At 43.4% G+C, this 23,351-nt stretch overlaps 1 protein-coding gene across 1 annotated transcript in view; it reads left to right on the forward strand.

Annotated features, from left to right (window-relative positions):
- The first annotated feature begins 386 nt into the window (after nt 1–386).
- Nucleotides 387–23,351, forward strand: part of LOC311111470 (tetraspanin-4-like) — a 56,700-nt gene continuing 33,735 nt past the window's right edge. The window contains exon 1 of the mRNA XM_084154205.1: nt 387–728. Coding sequence (XP_084010331.1) covers nt 402–728 — 327 coding nt within the window. The 5' untranslated portion in view covers nt 387–401. The remainder of the gene's footprint in view (nt 729–23,351) is intronic.

Consider the following 23,351-nt stretch of genomic DNA (forward strand, 5'->3'; position numbering starts at 1 on the left):
TAACGTTAAAACGGGAATATACAGATGTAGGATTAGGAATGAAGGCACTCTGGATAACCACAGATGATGACAAGACGTCGTCCACAGACAAATTTGAGGTGATGTGTTTTAATCTTAGCTGGTCTATCAGTTGGACTACATGCCTGATCCCACTTCAGTTTCTGTGGTGAAAACACTGTAGGCTGGTTAGCTTAGAAACTATTGGGAACAGTTGCTATTCCACGTTACAGGCACCACAACTATGCACATTTGTCCACTGAGGACACGTTATTTGGACTTTGTGTTTCTGTTCAGGTCTTAAGTGACTTTTGTGTGGGCTCTCAAAGACGTCTTGAAGCTCTTGAAAGAGGGGATTGGAATAAAACTTAGGCTGTTGCTAGTGTCTCACCTCCGGTTGGTCCATGAGGCGCTCGAGCACGGAAGAGACGCCGTACCGGCGCAGTCCCTCACTGGACAGCAAGCCCGAGACGCCGCCCTTCACCTCGGGCTTCCACAGCTACAGTGGCGAGTACGAGTATAAACGGCCGCCCTTCGCGTTCGGCTTCCACACGGCGCCTGGACCGCAGGCAGCTAAAGGCCGCTACACCACCTCGCAGGGGAAGAAGTATGTGGTGTTTTACCTGGACCTCTCCTTCATCTTCCTCCTAGAGCTGCGGCGCTGCAGGATGGCTGAGGGCTGCATGAGGGGCCTGCGCTACGGCATGGTCTTCTTCAACCTCCTCTTCTGGGTGAGTCCAGCTTTTTGGTATTTGGGGTGTGTGTGGTGGGGGTGTTTGAGATATGGCAAGTCTTGGTGAGTCCAGTGTGTGTGTGTGTGTGTGTCTGTCTGACTGTATAGGTGTTACATGAGTGATTGTGTGGGTGTGCTTCATTGAGTTTAGTTTCTGTATTTCTATGTGGGTGTATTTCTGCCTGTTTGTGTTCAGCCTATGCATGCGGAAACCTGTTTGTATCACGGGTATCATTATTGATATAGTCACACTCTAATTCATTATCACATCTATCTTAATCTTTTACAAAAGTGGCTGCTGTCAATTCGGTCCATCTACTACACAATTGTATATTTTTACACTTGGGGGCTCTTGACTGTGTGTGTCTGTTTGATCGTGTCAGTCTCACGGCGATAGCATCTGTCCCCTCACTCCTTTGATGCCTGCACGGCTGTCAAATGTGTCCGCAATGCTTCAAATTCACAGATGTCTATCTCTTCTTTAGCATTCTCTCTATACTCGCCCTTCATGACCTTCCTTAATCCTTTCCTCTGCATGATCTGGGAATTTGGGTCTCTACAGCATCCTGATTCGATGGTCCCCTTTGACTAATTGAACGCGCATGTCCTCTTTGGTAATAAAATGAGGCCTTGTACATTGGAAAGCAATCACTGCCAAGGCCCATTCCCTCCTAGGAGCCAGTGACCTCCAGACCCCTTTTCTATCAGTTATAACCTGGGGGGGGGGGGGCAATACATGCTGACAAATACAATTATCACTTAGATGTGATAGAGGTCTTGTCATGGGGTATGCTTTTTACCTCTTCAGACAGCGTTAAGGTATTTATGCTTCTAATAAGATGAAACAGGCAGAGCTCTTCAACTGGAAATGGTTGCCCTTTTAAAAGTCTGGAGCTAAATGACAGGGATGTTCATTGTATCCTCTGTCTCTCTCTCTCCCCCCCATTTATTTTCTGAAATTCACTGAAGAGGATGGTCCTCCCCTTCCTCCTCTGAGGAGCCTCCACTGATGCCTATCCATGTGGTAGGCCCAACATTTTGTTAAACAGGCCGTTGCATTGGCTTTTTGTAGTCCGGATTCCTGTGACTAATTAATTTGGTTATTTAAGCTCTTAATATCAGCTACCCAACTTTATCAGGAGTTATCGTGAGCCTATTTGCAATGTGTTTATAGAGCGGGAAATGCAGAAGTATAAAAATGTTCGCTATGATCAGCTTGTCAAGAATGTACGGCTACAAACATTAAACCACTGATCGTGACAATGGGATGAAACTCCTGGACAACAGTTGTGATTGTCCATTCCGTATTGTCCATTTTACTGTGACCTGTCCTGTTTTTAGGATATGTTGTTCGTTAACATGACGGCACATTTTTTATTTGATTGGGTGCCATTTAGGTTAGGGTATTTGATCGGAGAAACCTGCATGATGTAAAAAGTGTCCGTCTCATTACATTGTCATACATTCTATCTCCAGCCTGTAGGCTACAGAAAAGGCCATATTTCTGCCATATCCTATATCTGCTACATGATTTATTATAGATAATTTTTTTACGGAACGTTGGTGGAGCGCCGCAGCGATGCATCTCTCCAACAGCACCCTGGAGAGGCGTGCTGGGAATGGACAAGCAAAATATTTTGCACCCCTGCCTTTGACAAAGTGGGCACTGCTTATCACATGGCAGCATCAGCGCTCACCTAAAAAGTCAATTTGCCACTGGTTGGGAGAAATTGTCATTGTTTTTGGGCAAAATTATGTGAGGTATAATGTGTTGTTGGAGGTGAGTCTTGGTCAGTTTAGCTCAGAAAGTTGCCACCAGGATAGGCAGTAGGACAGGATAACATAACACCAAGGACTGGGTAGAGAAGTGTCTGAACAGAAAAAATGCAACTTTAGAAAAATGATTGATCCAGCAGGCTGTCAAGCGGCGGAAAGATAAACAGATCATATACAAAAGACCCAGACTTCAAAGTTGACACACCAGACCTACCTCCCAACATCGCCTCGGTTGAAAAACCAACCAAGGAGGAGCTGGTGGCAAAACTTTTCAGCCGAACTTTGCGACTAACTTTAGCCTAATGATGGCAGTGTGATGTTATGGAACGCCATCAGTAACATGTCATGCAATCATTGGTGGCTGCGTGCCGTGTGACTGCTATGCAGACCACCTGGAACAGCACCATTCTCTACCTCAGGGGTGTATTCATTCTGGTAAACTCATAGGCATAGAAATCAGAATGAATAAAACAGGCTTGTATCCTCTAACCCTGGCAATTTGACTGGTCAACTCATGCTTACTAGGTGTTGTCCAATTAATTCTGTAACCACTCCCTCTTCTAATCAGGGTTGATTGGAAAAATCTGTTCAAAAGAGGACATTGTATTATCGTATTTTTGCACTCCCTGACGAAGGCCATGCAGCCGAAACGCGTCAGAGGTTTTTTTTCAAACTTTGTTTCCGTTGAACATGCCATTCAAATAAAGGCATTTTAATTAATTATATGAAGTGTGCCTCGGTCCTCCTTTCTTTTTGATGAATTAATGGGTACACTTGCAATGGCTGCCTGGTGTTGTCATAAAATTTGATTTGTCACATGCTTCGTGAACAACAGGTGTGGACTAACAGTGAAATGCTTACTTACAGGCTTTTCCCAACAATGCAGAGAGAGAGAAAATAGAGAAATAATAGAAAAGTAAAACACGTAATAATAAATACACAATGAGTAACGATAACTTGGCTATATACAAGGGGTACCAGTACCGAGTCGATGTGCAGGGGTACGAGGTATTTGAGGTAGATATGTACATATAACTAGGAATAAAGTGATAGATAATAAACAGTAGCAGCAGCGTATGTGATGAGTCAAAAAAAGTTGGTGTAAAAAGGATCAGTGTAGATAGTCCGGGTAGCAGTCTTATGGCTTTGGGGTAGAAGCTGTTCAGGGTCCTGTTGGTTCCAGACTTGGCGCATCGGTACCGCTTGCCGTGCGTGACGCAATCATTTCCATGGTAATGTGGAATGTTCATTCAAATGATGCTACAGATGTGGCTCATGCAATGGAATGTATTTTTAGTAATGTCAGTTGAGTTAATTAAACAAATCACAGATTGATGGGTATACTCCCTGCTTTTACTTCCTGCATTGCTCCTATGGGTACAATTGCAATGGCCGGCAGTCCACCCATTATGCCATCATTGTCTTGAATGGGAACACCCGTTCTATTCAATGATGAGGGCACGGGTGCGTAGGATTCTGTGGGAAGATCTCAATTGCATAATCCTTGCGTCCTCTTTCGTCTCTTTATTTGGCAATTCAATGCCAAGACATCAATCGTAGTTTATGTAACATTAAATACACATAATTTTTTATGCATTTTAGGTCATTTCAGAAATTCAGCATTTTGATATAAAAATACAGAAATCTAAAGACTCAACCAATGGACCTAGACACTGTCTGGGGGTACTGACAAACAGCAAGGCAAGTGTTATAAAGGGCCCAGAAGAGTTTTGGGGTGAACTTCCCCTTTAATGCACGGCTTTGCTGTTTTCAGAAACAAAAATCTGTGTGTGTGTGTGTGTATATGTCTGTCTGTCTGTCTGTCTGTCTGTCTGTCTGTCTGTCTGTCTGTCTGTCTGTGTTGCAGGGCTTGGGAATGATATGAGAGGGGGTCACTGTATTTGAGATGTTTCCAAAACTTAATTGCTATTTTTTGAGTTTTTATTATTAGTGGATATTGGCCTAATTCTGCCCTGCAGATGTGTATTTCGATGTTCTATTATTTAGTTTCAGTTTTGGTTTTAGTGTTAGGGACAGAAAGTAACCTATGCCTGGGAGGCTTTTGGGATGTCTCTTCTTGCCACTGTGGGGAAGGTGATGGGTCAGGTCATATGTCAGGTTTAAAGGTAGACTCAGTGAGGTGATGTAGATGTACGAAGTAAACAGTAGTAGTGGTTAAATTTCCGCAACAACCAGGAGCATTGAAGCGCGACTCTAAACTTCTTAGCTGTTTTGGTCCCATAGCTACCACGTTGTAGCAGTATGAAGCGCTCCCGTGCACATGTGCAGATACACTGTGTGAAATCAAACCGACTGGGTACAAAATGGTTAAATCAACGTTGTTTCAATGTAATTTGTCAATGTATTGTGACATGGAATCTATCTGGAAAATACATAGGATTTTTTAATAAAAGTAATCAACGTAGTTTTGAGGGTTACATTTCAACCAATCATGGTAACCAATTTTTCGACATAGACAAACCTTGAATAAAATATGTTGAATTTGTACCTTTGAAACAATGTCAGATCTTCAACGTAATATCCACTATAAGACAAAAACAATAGGCAGGGCAGCACCTCCTACTGGAGAGTTGAACTATCTACAGCATTGATCACCAACCGGTCGATCACGATCGACTGGTCGATCTGCAAGGCATTCCTAGTCGGTCACCAAACATTTCTGTAAAAAACAACAACGGTAAAGCCCTGCGTTCCAATTTGTTTTATTCGTTTCGCACTGTTCGCGGTAGGTGCACTTGATTCAGCAGCCCTAGCACCGGGAAGTCTGAACGGTAGAGCTCTGCTTGCATTTTGACTCAGAAAGTGATCTTGACTCAGAAAAGGTTGGTGACTCCTTCGGTCTCCGATCAAGGGTTTTAACCAAGCCCAGCCCTGCTTAGCCTTGATATTTCTCACTGACTATAACCAATGTGCTATCGTGAGAATTATTGTTGAGAAATCTCCATTTAATAGGTTCACTGTTGCTATCAAAGTCATTTCTAAGGGAAGGTTCAAGAGAGCAAATTAAATGTAACCATACTTTATCAATCATATATCATCAATGATGGATTATATAGCATTTGGAAAGTCATCAACAGATATTGTTTAAATTCAGAGGTGAGCACAGAGGAACTGATTTGATACACTAGCTTACTGGCTAGACACGATTCTACTGTCAGAATGCCAGGTAAATGGGCAAAATATGGGCGAAAATAATGCAAAGACTGAAGGAGAATGGGGTATAATGAAATGGATTCAGACCATCCCAGGAGATGACAGAATAGCTTACTCTAGGTATTGCAAATCAGAAATGTGAGCCCACCACATCTATCTTATTTCTCATGCACAAACGGAGAAGCACAAGAGAAATGCTGCTCCATTTTCTAATGCAAGAGCATTGTTTGACACAGGCACTACATTTGCAAGAGGGAATAACCAACTTTGCAACTGAAGATCACCTGGGATGTGTTGTTGAAGACATTGCAAAAAAAGGAATCAATATCCACAGAACAAAATGCACAGCGCTCATAAATGCAGTTACAGTGCATTCAGAAAGTATTCAGACCCCTTGACTTTTTCCACATTTTGTTACGTTACAGCCTTATTCTAAAATGGATTAAATACAAAAAATATTCAGACTGTTTGCTATGAGACTCGAAATTGAGCTCAGGTGCATCCTTTTTCCATACATCCTTAAGATGTTTCTACAACTTGATTGGAGTCCACCTGTGGTAAATTCTATTGATTGGACATGATTTGGAAAGGCACGCACCTGTCTATATAAGGTCCCACAGTTGACAGTGCATGTCAGAGCAAAACCCAAGCAATGAGGTCGAAGGAAATGTCCGTAGAGGTCCGAGACAGGATTGTGTCAAGGCACAGATCTGGGGAAGGGTACCAAAAAATTTCTGCAGCATTGAAGGTCCCCAAGAACACAGTGGCCTCCATCATTCTCAAATGGAAGAAGTTTGGAACCACCAAGACTCTTCCTAGAGCTGGCCGCCCGGCCAAACTGAGCAATCGGGGGAGAAGGGCCTTGGTCAGGGAGGTGACCAAGAACCCGATGGTCAATCTGACAGAGCTCCAGAGGTCCTCTGTGGAGATGGGAGAAACTTCCAGAAGGACAACAATCTCTGCAGCAAGCCACCAATCAGGCCTTTATGGTAGTGGCCTGATGGAATGCCACTCCTCAGTAAAAGGCACAATGACAGCCTGCTTGGAGTTTTCCAAAAGGCACCTAAAGACTCTCAGACCATGAGAAACAAGATTATCTGATCTGATGAAACCAAGACTGAACTCTTTGGCCTGAATGCCAAGCGTCACATCTGGAGGAAACCTGGCACCATCTCTACGGTGAAGCATGGTGGTGGCAGCATCATGCTGTGGGGATGTTTTTCAGCGGCAGGGACTGGGAGACGAGTCAGGATCGAGGGAAAGATGAAGAATTCCACACCTGGAGCGAAGTCATGGAATTCGACTTGACAGATTAGCATCTCCTGCCACTCGAGGTTGTGGACTTCGGGGTTCAGTTCCCCCTAGCCCTCTCTGAAGACAGATGAATATACCCACCAATAGCGCAGGACATGAAAATGGTAGTTCTGACAAGGGAGAGAAGAGACTTCCAGATAACATCAAACAACTGGAGGTACTCAAGTCTCTCTCCCCGAGCATTGTGCTCAGTAGCATCAAGCCACATCTAGATGCTCTCTTCTTCTTCCCTCTATTCAAAGGAGATCCTGGAAAGGCTGACCAACAGTGGAGAGTGATCCACACTCTAGAATGGATCAACAAAGAAGACAGTAAAAAAGAGAGGTTTTGGTGACAGGTGGCTAGACACACTGATGCTGTGGGGGTGAGAGAGACTTTGTCATTTCGTCAAACAATCATCTTTATTTAAAATTGATTCATTATTGCAATAATGAGGCTTGTCCACCCAACACTCTTGAGTGTTGGGCTGAGAACTCTCACATACAAAGATATTTTATAGCACGAGACCCCCTCCTATTCTACATAACAAACAGCAGATGTGTGGAATGGGTCAAAAAGTGAGACTTGATATATGAGAAAGGAGTATCCCCCAGCCAGATAGCATTTTGCTGTGAAGACTGTTCTCATAAAAAAATATAGAGGTAAGATGGATATCGATTTTGAGACATGTCATGTAGTATTTTTTTATATATTTTAGTATACACTTTTCATATTAATTCGAAATTCCTGTTATTTTTTGAAGATTTCTCACAAAAACAAGCGTATCTCTGTGAAATGTCAACGGAGCACTGAGCTTATATCAAGCTTTTTATTTTCAAAGCCTTTTACATTTAATTCAGCTTATGTTATGCTAATTTTGCTTTTTGCGACCCTTGAAAATAACTTTGAAGACGACTACAACAAAATGTGTTCAGAGAAATCTGTCGATGTGCCCTTGAGCAAGGCACTTAACCCTAATTGCTCCTGTAAGTCACTCTGGATAAGAGCTACTGCTAAATGAATGCTAAATATGTTTGTTTTTTAAATATACAAACAAATTGTTGGTGGGTGGACACCATGCAGCATGTTATTCCAGGACAGGGAGTTTTAGCTATCATTATTCCAGGCAATAATTTAAGACTACAAAAATCTATAGGACAAGTATTGTACAGCTACTACATTCCTTATGGCTGGACTCACTAATTTAATTCATGCTAACAAATAAGAAATGCCACATTATCCCTGTCAATAGGCCTAGAGCACCCTGCCTCTATCCTTATCCTAGTTGTTGAAATTTCTAGCTCATAAACTACAATCCTTTGCTGTGATGATTTCTTTGATTAATTCTTGTCCCTCACTTTTGTCTAACCATGATCTATTTAGCTTTCCTCTCCTCTCCTGTGTCCTGCTCCCAGAGATCATCAAGTTCTATTCACCAAGCATGGGTCAGCTGATTCCCTCACCTGTGAGGAGAACCGTCCTACTGCAGTTTGAACTAGCCCTGCCGTTACTATTAGACATTGAGACCCCATATGCATTTGCCTATTTTCTTTGTGGGTTTTCTCTTACACAGTCCACACATTCTAGTGCATTTTAGAGTTGAGGAGCACCAACTACAGACGCACATGCTTGTTAGAGCATCTCGTAGACTAAATTCAATCAGTTTGACGTTGTTTTACTATTGTAACATGCAGTGATGAATATTATATTTACCCCGTCAGGAGCCCATACTTTTGCCGTAGATGGTAGAGTTCTCGTCTTTGGGACTACACGATCTTAAGATTGCATTCGGCTAAGGCACTTCTCTCTACATCGGTTGGCTACATTTACATTTACATCATTTAGCAGACGCTCTTATCCAGAGCGACTTACAAATTGGTGCATTCAACTTATGATAGCTACAACCACCTTTTTTTATGTGGGGTGGGGGAAGAAGGATTACTTTATACTATCCCAGGTATTCCTTAAAGAGGTAGGGTTTCAAGTGTCTCCGGAAGGTGGTCAGTGACTCCGCTGTCCTGGCGTCGTGGGGGAGCTTGTTCCACCATTGGGGTGCCAGAGCAGCGAATAGCTTTGACTGGGCTGAGATGGAATTGTGCTTCCGTAGAGGTAGGGGAGCTAGCAGGCCAGAGGTGGATGAACGTAGTGCCCTCGTTTGGGTGTAGGGTCTGATCAGAGCCTGAAGGTAAGGAGGTGCCGTTCCCCTCACAGCTCCGTAGGCAAGCACCATGGTCTTGTAGTAGATGCGAGCCTCAACTGGAAGCCAGTGGAGTGTGCGGAGGAGCGGGGTGACATGAGAGAACTTGGGAAGGTTGAACACCAGACGGGCTGCAGCGTTCTGGATAAGTTGAAGGGGTTTAATGGCACAGGCAGGGAGCCCAGCCAACAGCGAGTTGCAGTAATCCAGACGGGAGATGACAAGTGCCTGGATTAGGACCTGTGCCGCTTTCTGTGTAAGGTAGGGACGTACTCTGCGAATGTTGTAGAGCATGGACCAGCAGGATCGGGTCACCACTTTGATGTTAGCGGAGAACGACAGGGTATTGTCCAGGGTCACGCCAAGGTTCTTTGCACTCTGGGAGGAGGACACAATGGAGTTGTCAACCGTGATGGCGAGATCATGGAGCGGGCAGTCCTTCCCCGGGAGGAAGAGCAGCTCCGTCTTGCCGAGGTTCAGCTTGAGGTGGTGATCCGACATCCACACTGATATGTCTGCCAGACATGCAGAGATGTGATTCGCCACCTGGTTATCAGAAGATTAATTGTGTGTTGTCTGCGTAGCAATGATAGGAGAGACCATGTGAGGATATGACAGAGCCAAGTGACTTGGTGTATAGAGAGAATAGGAGAGGGCCTAGAACTGAGCCCTGGAGGACACCAGTGGTGAGAGCACGTGGTGCGGAGACAGATTCTCGCCACGCCACCTGGTAGGAGCTACCTGTGAGGTAGGACGCAATCCAAGAGTGAGCAGCGCCGGAGATGCCCAACTCGGAGAGGGTGGAGAGGAGGATCTGATGGTTCACAGTATCAAAGGCAGCGGATAGGTCTAGAAGGATAAGAGCAGAGGAGAGAGAGTTAGCTTTAGCAGTGCGGAGTGCCTCCGTGACACAGAGAAGAGCAGTCTCAGTTGAATGACCAGTCTTGAAACCTGACTGGTTTGGATCAAGAAGGTCATTCTGAGAGAGATAGCAGGAGAGTTGGCTAGAGACGGCACGCTCAAGAGTTTTGGAGAGAAAAGAAAGAAGGGATACTGGTCTGTATTTGTTGACATCGGAGGGATCGAGTGTAGGTTTTTTGAGGAGGGGTGCAACTCTCGCTCTCTTGAAGACGGAAGGGACATAGCCAGCGGACAAGAATGAGTTGATGAGCGAGGTGAGGTAAGGGAGAAGGTCTCCGGAAATGGTCCGGAGAAGAGAGGAGGGGATAGGGTCAAGCGGCAGGTTGTTGGGCGGCCGGCCGTCACAAGTCGTAAGATTTCATCTGGAGAGAGAGGGGAGAAAGAAGTCAAAGCATAGGGTAGGGCAGTGTGAGCAGGACCAGCGGTGTCATTTGACTTAATAAATGAGGATCGGATGTCGTCAACCTTCTTTTCAAAATGGTTGACGAAGTCATCCACAGAGAGGGATGAGGGAGGGGGAGGAGGAGGGGGATTCAGCAGGGAGGAGAAGGTGGCAAAGAGCTTCCTAGGGTTAGAGTGGTAGAAAGTGGCTTTAGCAGCAGAAATAGAGGAAGAGTAAAAAGATGACAGGTCCGCAGGCTGTCTAGTTTTCCGCCATTTCCGCTCGGCTGCCCGGAGCCCTCTTCTGTGAGCTCGCAATGAGTCGTCAAGCCACGGTGACCAGGGTGGGATCCTTTCGATACACCTATAGGGCCTTGGCACATGAATGCTCCTAGAGTGAAGGGGGATACTGATGACAGTTCTACTGTCTCCATCAGAGGCTCAGCATTTTGTCATAGATGGTAAAGCTCTCATTTCTGCACTGCAACATTGTAAGATTGTGCCCCCCACGGCACTTCTCTCTCTCTACATTGATTGGTAGGTTACACTATATTTAGATACTTCAAATACTGCCTGAGGCACCTTTGCTATTTGTCTCCATACTCAATAAATGTTGAAACACTAAATGTGATGTTGTTCTTTGTTCTAATGTATATGCATGAAACGTACATTATGGAAAACATGCCTCACTCAGTCATAGTAAAAGGGGTTGGAACCCAATCGTTTCGTTCTGAACAGAACCACCATTTTTTTGTTTCATTCCACTGTTCCGACAAGCAAAATAAAGTTTGGAACCAGTTCGAACCAAAGAAAAGTACCAGTTTATATCTTGCCTTTCTGTTCCTTTTTTAACCTGTTTTTTACATTTAGCTCATTAAATTACTTCACCAATCTGTGTGGATAGCAATTACAGCTGTGACTCTTTCTATGAGTTTTCCACACCTGGATTGCAACATTTGCCCATTATTCTTTTCAAAGTTAGATTTGGCCTTGTGTATTAGCTTATTGTCCTGCTGAAAGGTGAATTCATCTCCCAGTGTCTGGTGGAAAGCAGACTGAACCAGGTTTTCCTCTAGGAGTTTGGGTTTCTTTTTTATCCTGAAAAACTACCCAGTTCTTAATGATTACAAACATACCCATAACATGATGCAGCCACCACTATGCTTGAAAATATGGAGAGTGGTACTCCTTAATGTGTTGAATTGGATTTGCCCCAAACATAACACTTTGTATTCAGGACAAAAAGTGAATTGCTTTGCCACATTTTTTGCAGTATTACTTTAGTGCCTCCCTGGTCTTTGTGGTTGAATCTGTGCTTGAAATTCACTGCTCGACTGATGGACCTTATAGATAATTGTATGTGTGGGGTACAGAGATGAGGTAGTTATAAACTATTATTGCACACAAAGTGAGTTCATGCAACTTATCATGTGAGTTGTTAAGCAAATTTTTACTCCTGAATTTATTTAGGCTTGCCATAACAAAGGGGTTGAATACTTATTGACTCAAGCAATTTCCGCTTCCATTTTTTATTCATTTGTAAACATTTTTATAAACATAATTCCACTTTGAGATTATGGTGTATTGTGTGTCTAAATTTAATCCATTTTAAAAATCTAAATTTAATCCATTTTAAATTCAGGCTGTAACACAACAAAATGTGGAAAAAGTCAAGGGGTGTGAAGGCACTGTATTACCATGCCAAAACATGATAAAACAATTTAGTTCACTGACAGAGAGAGAGTTAATGAAACACTAGCTTCCTTAGCAGGCTAATTTACATTTACAGTAGCTGGCTAGGATAGACAAACTGTAACATTGGCTAGCTTTCAATAAATTGGTTAAGTGGTCAACAGAGTTACCTCTGCATACAATGAAGACAATTCACATTGCATCCTGCATTTTTCAAGTGCACTCAAAAACAGATATTTATCTTATTTCAGCCTTCATAACACAGAGATAACAGCTCGAGTTTTCACGTGAGGCTGTGTTTACATCTTAGATAGAAGCAGGCCATTGGCTGCCCTCATCATGAGGGGTATGTACGGGAGTTCTGATTGGTTCCTAGTTTAGCAGTTCTGCACATTTGCCTCAGCAGACAGAGTGCTGAAATATTCTTTTTATGAGAAGATTTGCAGGTGGCAACAAATGTTATAGTCATCATAAGAATGTTTTACTATCATATACAAAAAATCTGCTCCTCTCTCGATGGAGATCGAGTCAAAACTTCATGACCTTTGATCACATGAGTTTTGTTCATGCAGTCGACATGAGGTGCAATTCGGACAATTTTTATCCCCATGATGCAACACACTTTGAAAGGCGGTCACCAACTTGACAAAAGTGATCCGCTTGAACGCGCCCAAGCTCAATGTACCCACTAGATTCAGAAGCTTGAAAATCCCACTAAACCCCATTAGATATTTGTCCCCCCAAAAACTAAAACTGAACATAATTCATGATGGTTTTTATTTATTTGTATTTATTTTTGGAGTCAAAGATAATAGTTTCAGTATAGTTTTAGTTTTTCTAACAGGATTGTTAATTATTTTATTTCAGTGTACTAAATTGTTCTTTCATGATTCGTTTTTAGTTTCAGTTTTAGTTTACTATAATAACCTTGGTTACAGCAAAGCGTTTAGTCCTTTTGTTGAAAGCATATTGAAAAGGGGATTGTGTAAGGTGTGTGTCAAAGAGGGAGTGTGTGTGTGTGTGGCCTTTCTGGCACTAAGACACTCACTTAATTCAAATTGAAATCCAATAAGCATTCAATTACTCCGGGGCAAAATTCAGTTATCCTTATGTAAATTTTCTCCATTACCTTAACTGGGTGAAATAAGCTTAATACATTCTCACTCTACCCTGGAGTATTAGTGTCTGCTGAACGGCAGCGAGGCGCAAGTGGTATATCAGTCCTTCTCAGACAAGCTGTAGAAAATAGAGAAATTACAGAAAAAAAGGATCCCTTCTCCCAGGGCATACAGCGACAAGCCCCCAAACGTTGCCAAAATGACTTTACAGAAGAATTACAATAACAGTGTGCCTCCCAAAATACGCCAGGATGCACGGCGCCAATCATCTAGCTTTCGGCAGCCTCAGCTCACTTGAGCCGCAAAGGGCTCCACGCACACACAGTACACTAGCAGCAAAGTCCCCAATAAGTCACTTAATTACCGTCACTATGTAATTAATCTTGTTAGTGCTGACTTGGCGTACTCACACTGTGGGGACCCACGGGTGAGACCCACACGGAGAGAAAGACAGAAAGAGAAATGGAGAAGAAGGGAGAGAGAGAAAGAGAGGGAACAGGAGAAAGAAAGAGAGAGGGATTAAGTTCCTAGTCCTCAAATGTTTTTTTTGCCTGTGTTATGTAGGTCAGAACCCAGCAGTCTACAGGATCCATAGGCTCCCAATTCCTGGAGTTTTGATAGTTCTTGGCTCCTTTCTGTCTTTCTTGATTTAGCCAGATCAATGGGAATTTGCCTGCCTTGTGATATGAGCTTCCCCTCGCCCCCTCCAGACCATCGAAGATATTCAGTAGGAACACCTTGCATTGTAATTCAGGTTTATAGACCGCAGTTTGCTGCTTTGGTGGAGGTTGGTATGTTTGCTGTATGCATCTGCATCTGTATACGTCTTAAGCCAATCACATGAGAAGTAAGACAAGACATCTATTGGTTTGCATTTCTAAAGTGGAAATTTCAAAAACGTGTAGAGAGGATTGTTGCCGCGCTGTGGTGTCAATGACACCCCCATTGAGTGCATGTTGCAGCTGTGGCTGATTTTACATTTTCATGTATCACTTATGCTACAGCTAATTGGCATACCTGGTCTATTCCTGTTCCTAGTCTACTTATAAATGATTTAAGATGCACACTACCATGGTATACCAGGTGTGGTTCCCTAGTGTATGAGAACTGTAAATAACAGGGTATATGCACATTCTACATGACATTAAATGCTAGATTGTTTACAGCATGCAATAATGTCTTTGTGACTCATGCTGCCGCATCACAATACAGGTGATACTATAGTCTTGGATACTGGACTACTACTCGACCACGCTGGCAGGTACCAGAATTAATTTGGACCAGGATTCATCTGGTTTTTGCACAGATCAGAGTACCAAATGTTACTACACAGAAAAAAAATGAACGCAACATGCAACAATTTCTACAATTTTACTGAATTACAGTTCATATAAAGGAAATCAGTCAATTAAAATAAATAAATTAGGCCCTAATCTATGGATTTCACATGACTGGGAATACAGATATGCATCTGTTGGTCACAGATACCTTAAAAGAAAAGTAGGGACGTCAGTATCCAGTCAGTATCTGGTGTGAGCACCATTTGCCTCATGCAGCGTGACACATCTCCTTCGCATAGAGTTGATCAGGCTGTTGATTGTGGCCTGTGGAATGTTGTCCCACTCTTTTTCAATGGCTGTGCGAAGTTGCTGGATATTGGTGGGAACTGGAACACACTGTCGTACAACGTCAATCCAGAGCATCCCAAACATGCTCAATGGGTGACATGTCTAGTGAGTATGCAGGCCATGGAATAACTGGGACATTTTCAACTTCCAGGAATTGTGTACAGATCCTTGCGACATGGGGCTGTGCATTATCATACTGAAACATGAGGTGATGGCGGTGGATAAATGGCACGAAAACGGGCATCAGGATCTCGTCACGGTATCTCTGTGCATTAAAATTGCCATTGATTAAATGCAATTGTGTTCGTTGTCCGTAGCGTATGCCTGCCCATACCATAACCCCACCGCCACCACAGGGCACTCTGTTCACAACGTTGACATCAGCAAACTGCTCGCCCACACAACGCCATACACACTGTCTGCCATCTGCCCGGTACAGTTGAAACCGGGATTCATCTGTGAAGAGCACACTTTTCCAGCGTGCCAGTGGCCATCGAAGGTGAGCATTTGCCCACTGAAGTCGGTTTACGACGCCGAACTGCAGTTAGGTCAAGACCTTTGACGACGAGCACGCAGATGAGCTTCCCTGAGACGGTTTCTGACACCCACAGTTTCATCAGCTGTCCAGGTGGCTGGTCGTATAGACTATCCCGCAGGTGAAGAAGCCGGATGTGGAGGACCTGGGCTGGCGTGGTTACACATAGTCTGCGGTTGTGAGGCCGGTTGGACGTACTGCAAATTCTCTAAAATGACGTTGGAGGCGGCTTATGGTAGATAAATTAACATTCTGGCAACAGCTCTGGTGGACATGCCTGCAGTCAGCATGCCAATTGCATGCTCCCTCAAAACTTGAGACAGTGGCATTTGACAAAACTGCACATTTTCGAGTGGCCTTTTATTGTCCCCAGCACAAGGTGCACCTGTGTATTGATCATGCTGTTTAATCAGCTTCTTGATATGCCACACCTGTCAGGTGGATGGATTATCTTGGCAAAGGACAAATGGTCACTAACAGGGATGTAAACACATTTGTGCACAACATTTGAGAGAAATAAGCTTTTTGTGCGTATGGAAAATTTCTGGGATCTTTTATTTCAGCTCATGAAACATGGGACCAACACTTTACATGTTGCATTTATATTTTTGTTCAGTATAGATCTGAATCAGATGGAATATGTATACGCTTCTCAGACATACGGTATCAACCCGCTAACAAAAACTAGTCCTTAGGATTGATTGCCTAAAGTTGTCAGGATGTTATGTCATGCAACATTATGTCAAACCTCAAGTTTCCTCCTGTTGTCTTAGAACAGTGTGTCTTAATCCTGGTCCTGGGTACCCAAAAGGATGCACATTTTTGTTTCCCCCCTAGCATTACACACCTGATCCCACTAATCAACTCATCATCAAACCATTGAAGGGGACTGATTGTACTGCACCGTACAAATCTCTGGATGTCCAAACGAACAAGCCATGGAGTAAAGGTTAAGACAATTTGAAGAGAAATGAGGCAGCTGTTCCAGCACACTCGTTCATCTTTGGACGCGTAAAGGCAGACTCGTCTTATATTGACATTTCTCCCCCCCTTGCCGCTTGCCATTACTGCTGTAGAGAAATTGTGTCTCCCATTCCTTTTTTTTTTAGATCAATTGTTTTATTACATGTTCAAGCAATAGGCAGAATAAACAACATTGGACAAATATCAATTGGATTGTCAGCGAACGTCCAACACATAATCCCATCATAACCAATAATGCGGTATATTCGTAGTACATGCACAGACATTTTTTGTCTTGCCCATTAACCCTCTGAATGGTACACACACAATTGTCTCAAGGCTTTAAAAAAAATCTACACTGATTGAAGTGGATTTAACAAGTGACATCAATAAGGGATCATAGCTTTCACCTGGATTCACCTGGTCAGTCTGTCATGGAAAGAGAAGGTGTTCTTAATGTTTTGTATACTCAGTGTAAGTGTGATGCACGTGACATTCCAGCAACTTTGAGAAATACAATTTTATATCAGTTGTCGCTGTTGAAATTCGGGACTTTCTACACTCTTAGAAAAAAAGGTGTTATCTATAACCTAAAAGGGTTCTTCGGCTGTCCCCATAGGAGAACCATTTGAAAAAACCTTTCTGGTTCCAGGTAGAACCCTTTTGGTTCCAAGTAGAACCGTTTTGGGTTCCATGTAAAACCCTTTCCACAGAGGGTTCTACATGGAACCCAAAAGGGTTCGAGCTGGAACCAAAAAGGGTTCGAGCTGGAACCAAAAAGGGTTCGACCTGGAACCAAAAAGTGTTCTCCAATGGGGACAGCCGAAGAACCCTTTTGGAACCCTTTTTTCTAAGAGCGTATGCATATTCTTGAGGCTAGCATAGCATCTCACTCTCCATTGAATATAGGCGTTTGACGTCGAAACCCCTCATCGAATATTCAAAAAAGTATTCAAATAACGAGATGTATCCACCAATCCATAGAGAGGAATAGGCGGAAGCTTGACAGCCCGCAGTTCAACTCTGTCGACAACAAATCTCATTGTTAGGGCAGAGACACAAGCATCTCTCCACATTAAATGATGAGACGTGTCAGGGGTCTGTGGCCTTGGATTACACAAAGTAAAGCTACGGCTATACCACGGTTACTGGGAGCCAGTGGGAAGGGTACTGGTCCCCTTAATAACCCCACAGCATCACCAGGGTTTACAGTAAGAGGGGGGACCCTTGACCCGATCTCTCTCTCTCGCTCTCTCTCTCTCTCTAACACTCAGATGAAAAAGAGCTCGATACTACCTAATTGACAGCACCTTGTCGCCAAAGGAACCGAGTTTAGGGAGCAATGGAGTCCCACTCGGAATGAATATGCCGGCAAGTGACATTGATCCAAGCTGAGTGGATCTCCTGGTGCACCATGACATACACTCTGGATGGAATCAAAGCCTGTGGAAATTCCTGGTTTCTTCCGGCAAATAAGAAAATAATCAATGTTAATTAGTGTAGAGGTAGGCTCTCAGGGCTGGGCAAGACAGTTACAGGGCACCATGGGAAAGCACTGTTGTTTTTCAGGAACAATTAAAAAAGAAACGGCTCTAAATGTTGTGCAAGTCGTGTCACAAGTAGATTTGTATATAGCACACAGTATATTAAACAAGAGCAAGAGCAAACGTGAGAGTAAAAAGAGAGAGATGTATATGGGAAGGGAGACAGATTGTACTGCACCATACAAATCCCTGGATGTCCAAACGAACAAGCCATGGAGTGAAAGTAATGTCAATTTGAAGATAAATGGATTCTCTTTGATAAATGAGGCGACTGTTCCAACACACACATTTCTCGCCCCTTGCCGGTTGCCATTACTGCTGTAGAGAAATTGAGTCTCCCATTCCTTTTTTGGGGGGGGGTCAATTGTTTTATTATATGTTCAAGCATAAGGCAGAATAAACATAATTAGAAAAATAAGAATTGGATTGTCAGCGCATGTCCAACACATAATCACATGATTATCAATAATACGGTATATTCATAGTACATGCACAGACCCACCATGCACAGATCTACCACTCTTGGTCAGTCTCCCATTCTAAATACATCTGGACTGTGGAAGTTGTGGTTTAGGGCTTATTCAGTGGGACTGAAACATTTAGAAGGTTTCAATGTTTCACATAGAAAGGTAAATGTATAGAGTGGATACAAATCTCCATTCTACACAACAGAGAATCATGGCTGGTCTATACAATACATCTCTATCTGAACTTTCTATAACGTTCCACTCTGCTGAATAAGTACTATGGTTTGATTTGCTAATGCTAATCACACATTTACAACCTGAGAAAGGTTCTTTGTCACCGGCGGTTTCTGACAAACCTTCCCCGTTGTCAAGAACATACGTCAACCTTAATTTAATTATGCTAACGACATTCACCTCATGATTACATCCATCCAGCACCTGCCACAGTTGAGCTATTCTTGTATCGCTCCAGAATCGCAGTGCTTTGGAGTCATAACCTCCCAGTGGCGCAGCAGTCTAAGGCACTGCATCGCAGTGCTAGCTGTGCCACTAGAGATCCTGGTTCGAATCCAGGCTCTGTCATAGCCGGCCGCGACCGGGAGACCCATGGGGCGGCGCATAATTGGCCCAGGGTAGGGCAGGGATGTAGCTCAGTTGGTAGAGCATGGCGTTTGCAACGCCAGGGTTGTGGGTTCGATTCCCACGGGGGGCCAGTATGAAAAATACATATAAATATATGTATGCACTCACTAAACTGTAAGTGGCTCTGGATAAGAGCGTCTGCTAAATGACTAAACTGTAAATAATGTAGTGTCTAGGGAAAAAGACTACTCCTGAAAGGGATTGAACTGGGATGCAGTGCCTAACATTGTACTGTTTAAGGCCCTATGGAGAGAACATTTTTTATGTCATGATTACCCAGCAAGAATGATTCTTTTTTAAAGGAACTCAGTCCAGCTTTCAACTTACTCTTGAAAGTTGCAATAAGTTGCAATTGGGTAGTGCATCATCAGTTTTCCTCTTGTCACATCAGTCATTGCATACCCTAGAGAGCTATTTTTTAGCCCATAGATTTTGTTGTAATGTTTGAGTCACTCAAATATCACATGAATACACATTAGACCTGGCAAAATGTATAGAATTGCAAGAAAATTAGCTTTAAAACTGCAACATTTTCTCTGCACCCCATGACAAAATGTGTAGAATTGCAGGAAACCTGCAAAAATGTTCTCTCCACCAACAAGAGGGGTGTGAACAGTTTGTGTCATGAACAGTGCTTGTGCCCATAGAAATAGATGTGGCGTTCGCGTGCAAGGGGGGTGTGGAATGTTCCCCAATGCTGGAAGGGGGGCCTGAGTGAAAAGGTTTGGGAACCCCTAACTTAATGGGTAGTCGTTTAGAATGCAATGTGGTTTGTAGATCAGCTAGTCTGCCAAGTGCCTTGCTCAGGCATATCCTCTCGAACACGTTTGATTTCCTTACTGGGTGTTGACATGTTGGGCATGAGGCAAAGACTGCTAGAGGTACAGTAAGTGGTTTGATTGTAGGATATATTTGAGCAGCTTAGAGTTGTCCGAGCAGCTTAGAGTTGTCCGAGCAGGCTTCTAATCAAACATGGAGTAGGATCGACTGCTGAGTTTTGGGGCATATATAATTGTGTATCCCCTCTTGCTTTTTTTGTCTCTCGCTTTCTCATTCACAGTCTTTCCCACACACACACATTCACACAAACACACTGGCAGAAGACATGGCCCCTACTCCCCTGCCAGGCTATAAAAAGAGGGTTTATTAACACAGAAAAAAAGTTCCATCTTATCTTATTGCTGGTCAGAAATAAGAGGGGGAGGGAGAGGGGAAAACAGAAAGAGAGAAGAAGCTGGAGTGGAGGGAGAGGGGAAGCAAGTCTGTGTTAAAGTATTAACCCAAGCAGGTGGAAAATTATAAAGAAAGAGAAGGGGATCAGGGAAGTAGTTGGGAAGTGGCTCGGCGTGGAGTGGGCTTTCAGCTCTACGATTCTCCTGCCCTCGTCCCTAATGCCCTTGTTCAGTAATTGAGCCAGCTTGGTTCTGCAGAGCAGAAGTCCACAGAAAGCTGCCTTGCCTTACTGCCTGAGCAGTGAACACTGAGATGGACAGCCCAGCCCGGGGGAGAAAGGTGACTCGTATTAGAAAGACAAACACTAAGCATACAGTGGCATAAAGGAATTAGGACGGACGACCCTAGCTATATAATGATAATGCATTCGGCGCAGCAGGGAGTCCGAATGGCATCGATATAGAAAGAGCTCGTCTGTAAACATTGCGGGACCTGTAAGCGGAATACAGGGCCGGCTGCTTGGGGAAGAAGGGAAAGAAGAGAGAGGGATGAGAGAAGGATGCAGGGATGAATATCAGTGGAACAGGTGGAGCAACAGCAGGAGGCAGAGGGGGAGTGGAAAATTATGGAAAGGGCCAGGCCAACTGATTCATAAACCACCTTGATGATCATGTAAGGGCCGGAGCGAGATTGTTTATTGAAAATTAGCTCCATGCTGTAATAAATGGAAGCAGACTCAATATGGATACAGACATAGTTTAGATTTTTGTTGGAGTTCGCACTAGCTCATCCTAGTAGCCGAAGGGCTGTGTTATTCATCTATTGATCAGTATATCTAGTAGCACATTAGTGTGTATGAAATAATAGATAAAAAAAGTGTTTATTAATTATTAAAACCCATTTATATATTGATACAATTATACTTTTTGGGGTTACACACATAACAGCATGCGGTAAACACTTAACATGACCTTGTTGGCTGCCAGATAGGGAAGGTTTCTAATATTTAAGGGTCCCCTCCTGAGGTATGTGCTGTATCCTTCTACGGTCTGATTCTCCTTACATGGACGGGACTCTGTCTGGCCTTGCAATAATGTGCTTCTATGCTGGAGATAAAGAAACAGGTTTTTCAAGTAGACTGGTCGATTTAATCATAACACATTCTTTTGAGGTCCTATAATGTTTTCAGGATGCTTTAGTCACATAACTCAAAATACACCTATTTTGTGGTTATCACAATTAAGCAGTCAAGTATAGCCTCTTTTCCAAAGGAATCTTTTTGTTGAGGAACATAAAGAAGAATACTACTGGCCATTTTCCAAGAGTCTGGACCAGAGAGAGATAATTACAGGGTCAGCCACAGTGCAGCAGCTTTGGAGCAATATAGGTGTTAGCCTAAGTCATTTAGGTGTTAAGTGCCTAATGGCAACATGGCAGTAGACAGTACGCTTTCTACGATTCTGATTCTGATATTTGTAGTCTTTTGCTTTTTCCCAACCCCAGTCCGGGCTAGAAAGACACCCATGTATTGGTTGGAATCACAGGATCAGCAACAGTACAGCACCCCATAAATAATTTAGGTGTTCAGTGCCTTGCCTAAGGGCAACAGATGTACATGGTATCAGCAACCCTCAGCTGGTAAACCTCCAACTCTGGTTCATATGTCTAACCTCTAGCCTAGCTACCTCCCAGCCTTGTTTATGTGTGTTTTAAATAGAGAATAAATAGAAGATAATTCAATCTTGAAAGGCCACACCATCTACCAATGTAAAATACTCACTAGTGGCTTCCTTTTCTCTCTTCAAAATATTTGCTAGCAATGACATGGCTAATGTTGTTTGGTTAGCGAGTCGCTGACATACAATAGCAGAGAGGATACTGCCAAGTATATTCCCTCAGCTTGGACTGCCAGTCAAATGAACCGGGCTTCCTCGCGGCTAGCTAGCTAGTTGATGCAGCAGCTGGCTAGAGAACTGTTAATTATGTATGGCTTTTCTAAATGCTTAGCAAAGTAAGCAGGCCATGGCATGAAGTGATTGTAAGTCAGTCTCTACTCATCCACGGGGTAGACAATGATGTGTCATTGTGACATCCTTAAGCTGTGACCGTGACAATGTTGATTGTTTCGTGCTTGTTTCAGCTGATAAATTATGCTAGCTAAGCCAACCACCTGCCATTCCGCTTTAATAATGACTAAGTATTAGCTATATTATGATAGCGCTAGTATAGCTCTTCTGACAGTGGCTATAATTGAAGTGTTATTTTATAATGTCTATTGATAAAAAGTTATATTTTAAATGAATACAGTACTATTAAGAAATTTGGACAAATTCAGTCATTACAGTTCAACCTAGACCTAGATGACGCCACATCAAATAAACACTTAATACAGTGGGGTCGCAGCACACGCTATACCTGCAGTGTCTTACTCAGTTCCGCCAAGAGCCATATACCGCTTGTGTGTATGATCACTGACAGAGAGGAGTGGAGTGGGTTTGATCAAGTCACATATTTCCATGCACTAGTTTTGTTCCCTAGCAGATACAAAGTTGTTTGATACAGTGGAATACAACGCCTCCCTTGCCATTTGGCTCACACCTCATTCCGTTTGATGCTGAACCCTATTGAAATATTCAACACTAACTAACTAACCTCCATCTCATTTCTTACCTGTCCGAGTGGCAAGAGAGACTAGGCCTTCCGTAATGGCACCCTATTCCCTTTTTAGTGTACTACTTTTAATGGCACCCTATTCCCTACATAGTGTACTACAGGGCACATTGGGCTCTCAAAGTAGTGCACTATATTGGGAGTAGGGTGCCATTTGGAACGCAACCAGAGATTCTCTCATAACTACACTGGCTGTGATGGGGCTAGCCTGAAACCCCTTCTATAGTAATCCTGAAATGTACTCTTCCCATGCCACTCTCTTCAGAGCAGCATTGGCTGGGTGAGCTGGCCCTGCTACTTTATAAGCTAATCACCCAGGGCAGATTTGCCATTTGGAAAAATACGTGTGTGGGAAAGATGGACTACCACAGGGTGGGAGAGAGAAAGGAAGGGAGGGAGGGAGGGAGGGAGGGAGGGAAAGAGAGGCGGAGAGAGGGAGGAATGGAG

The sequence above is a fragment of the Coregonus lavaretus genome (genome assembly GCF_964263955.1).
Source record: "Coregonus lavaretus genome assembly, chromosome: 37".
Taxonomy (NCBI): Eukaryota; Metazoa; Chordata; class Actinopteri; order Salmoniformes; family Salmonidae; genus Coregonus; species Coregonus lavaretus.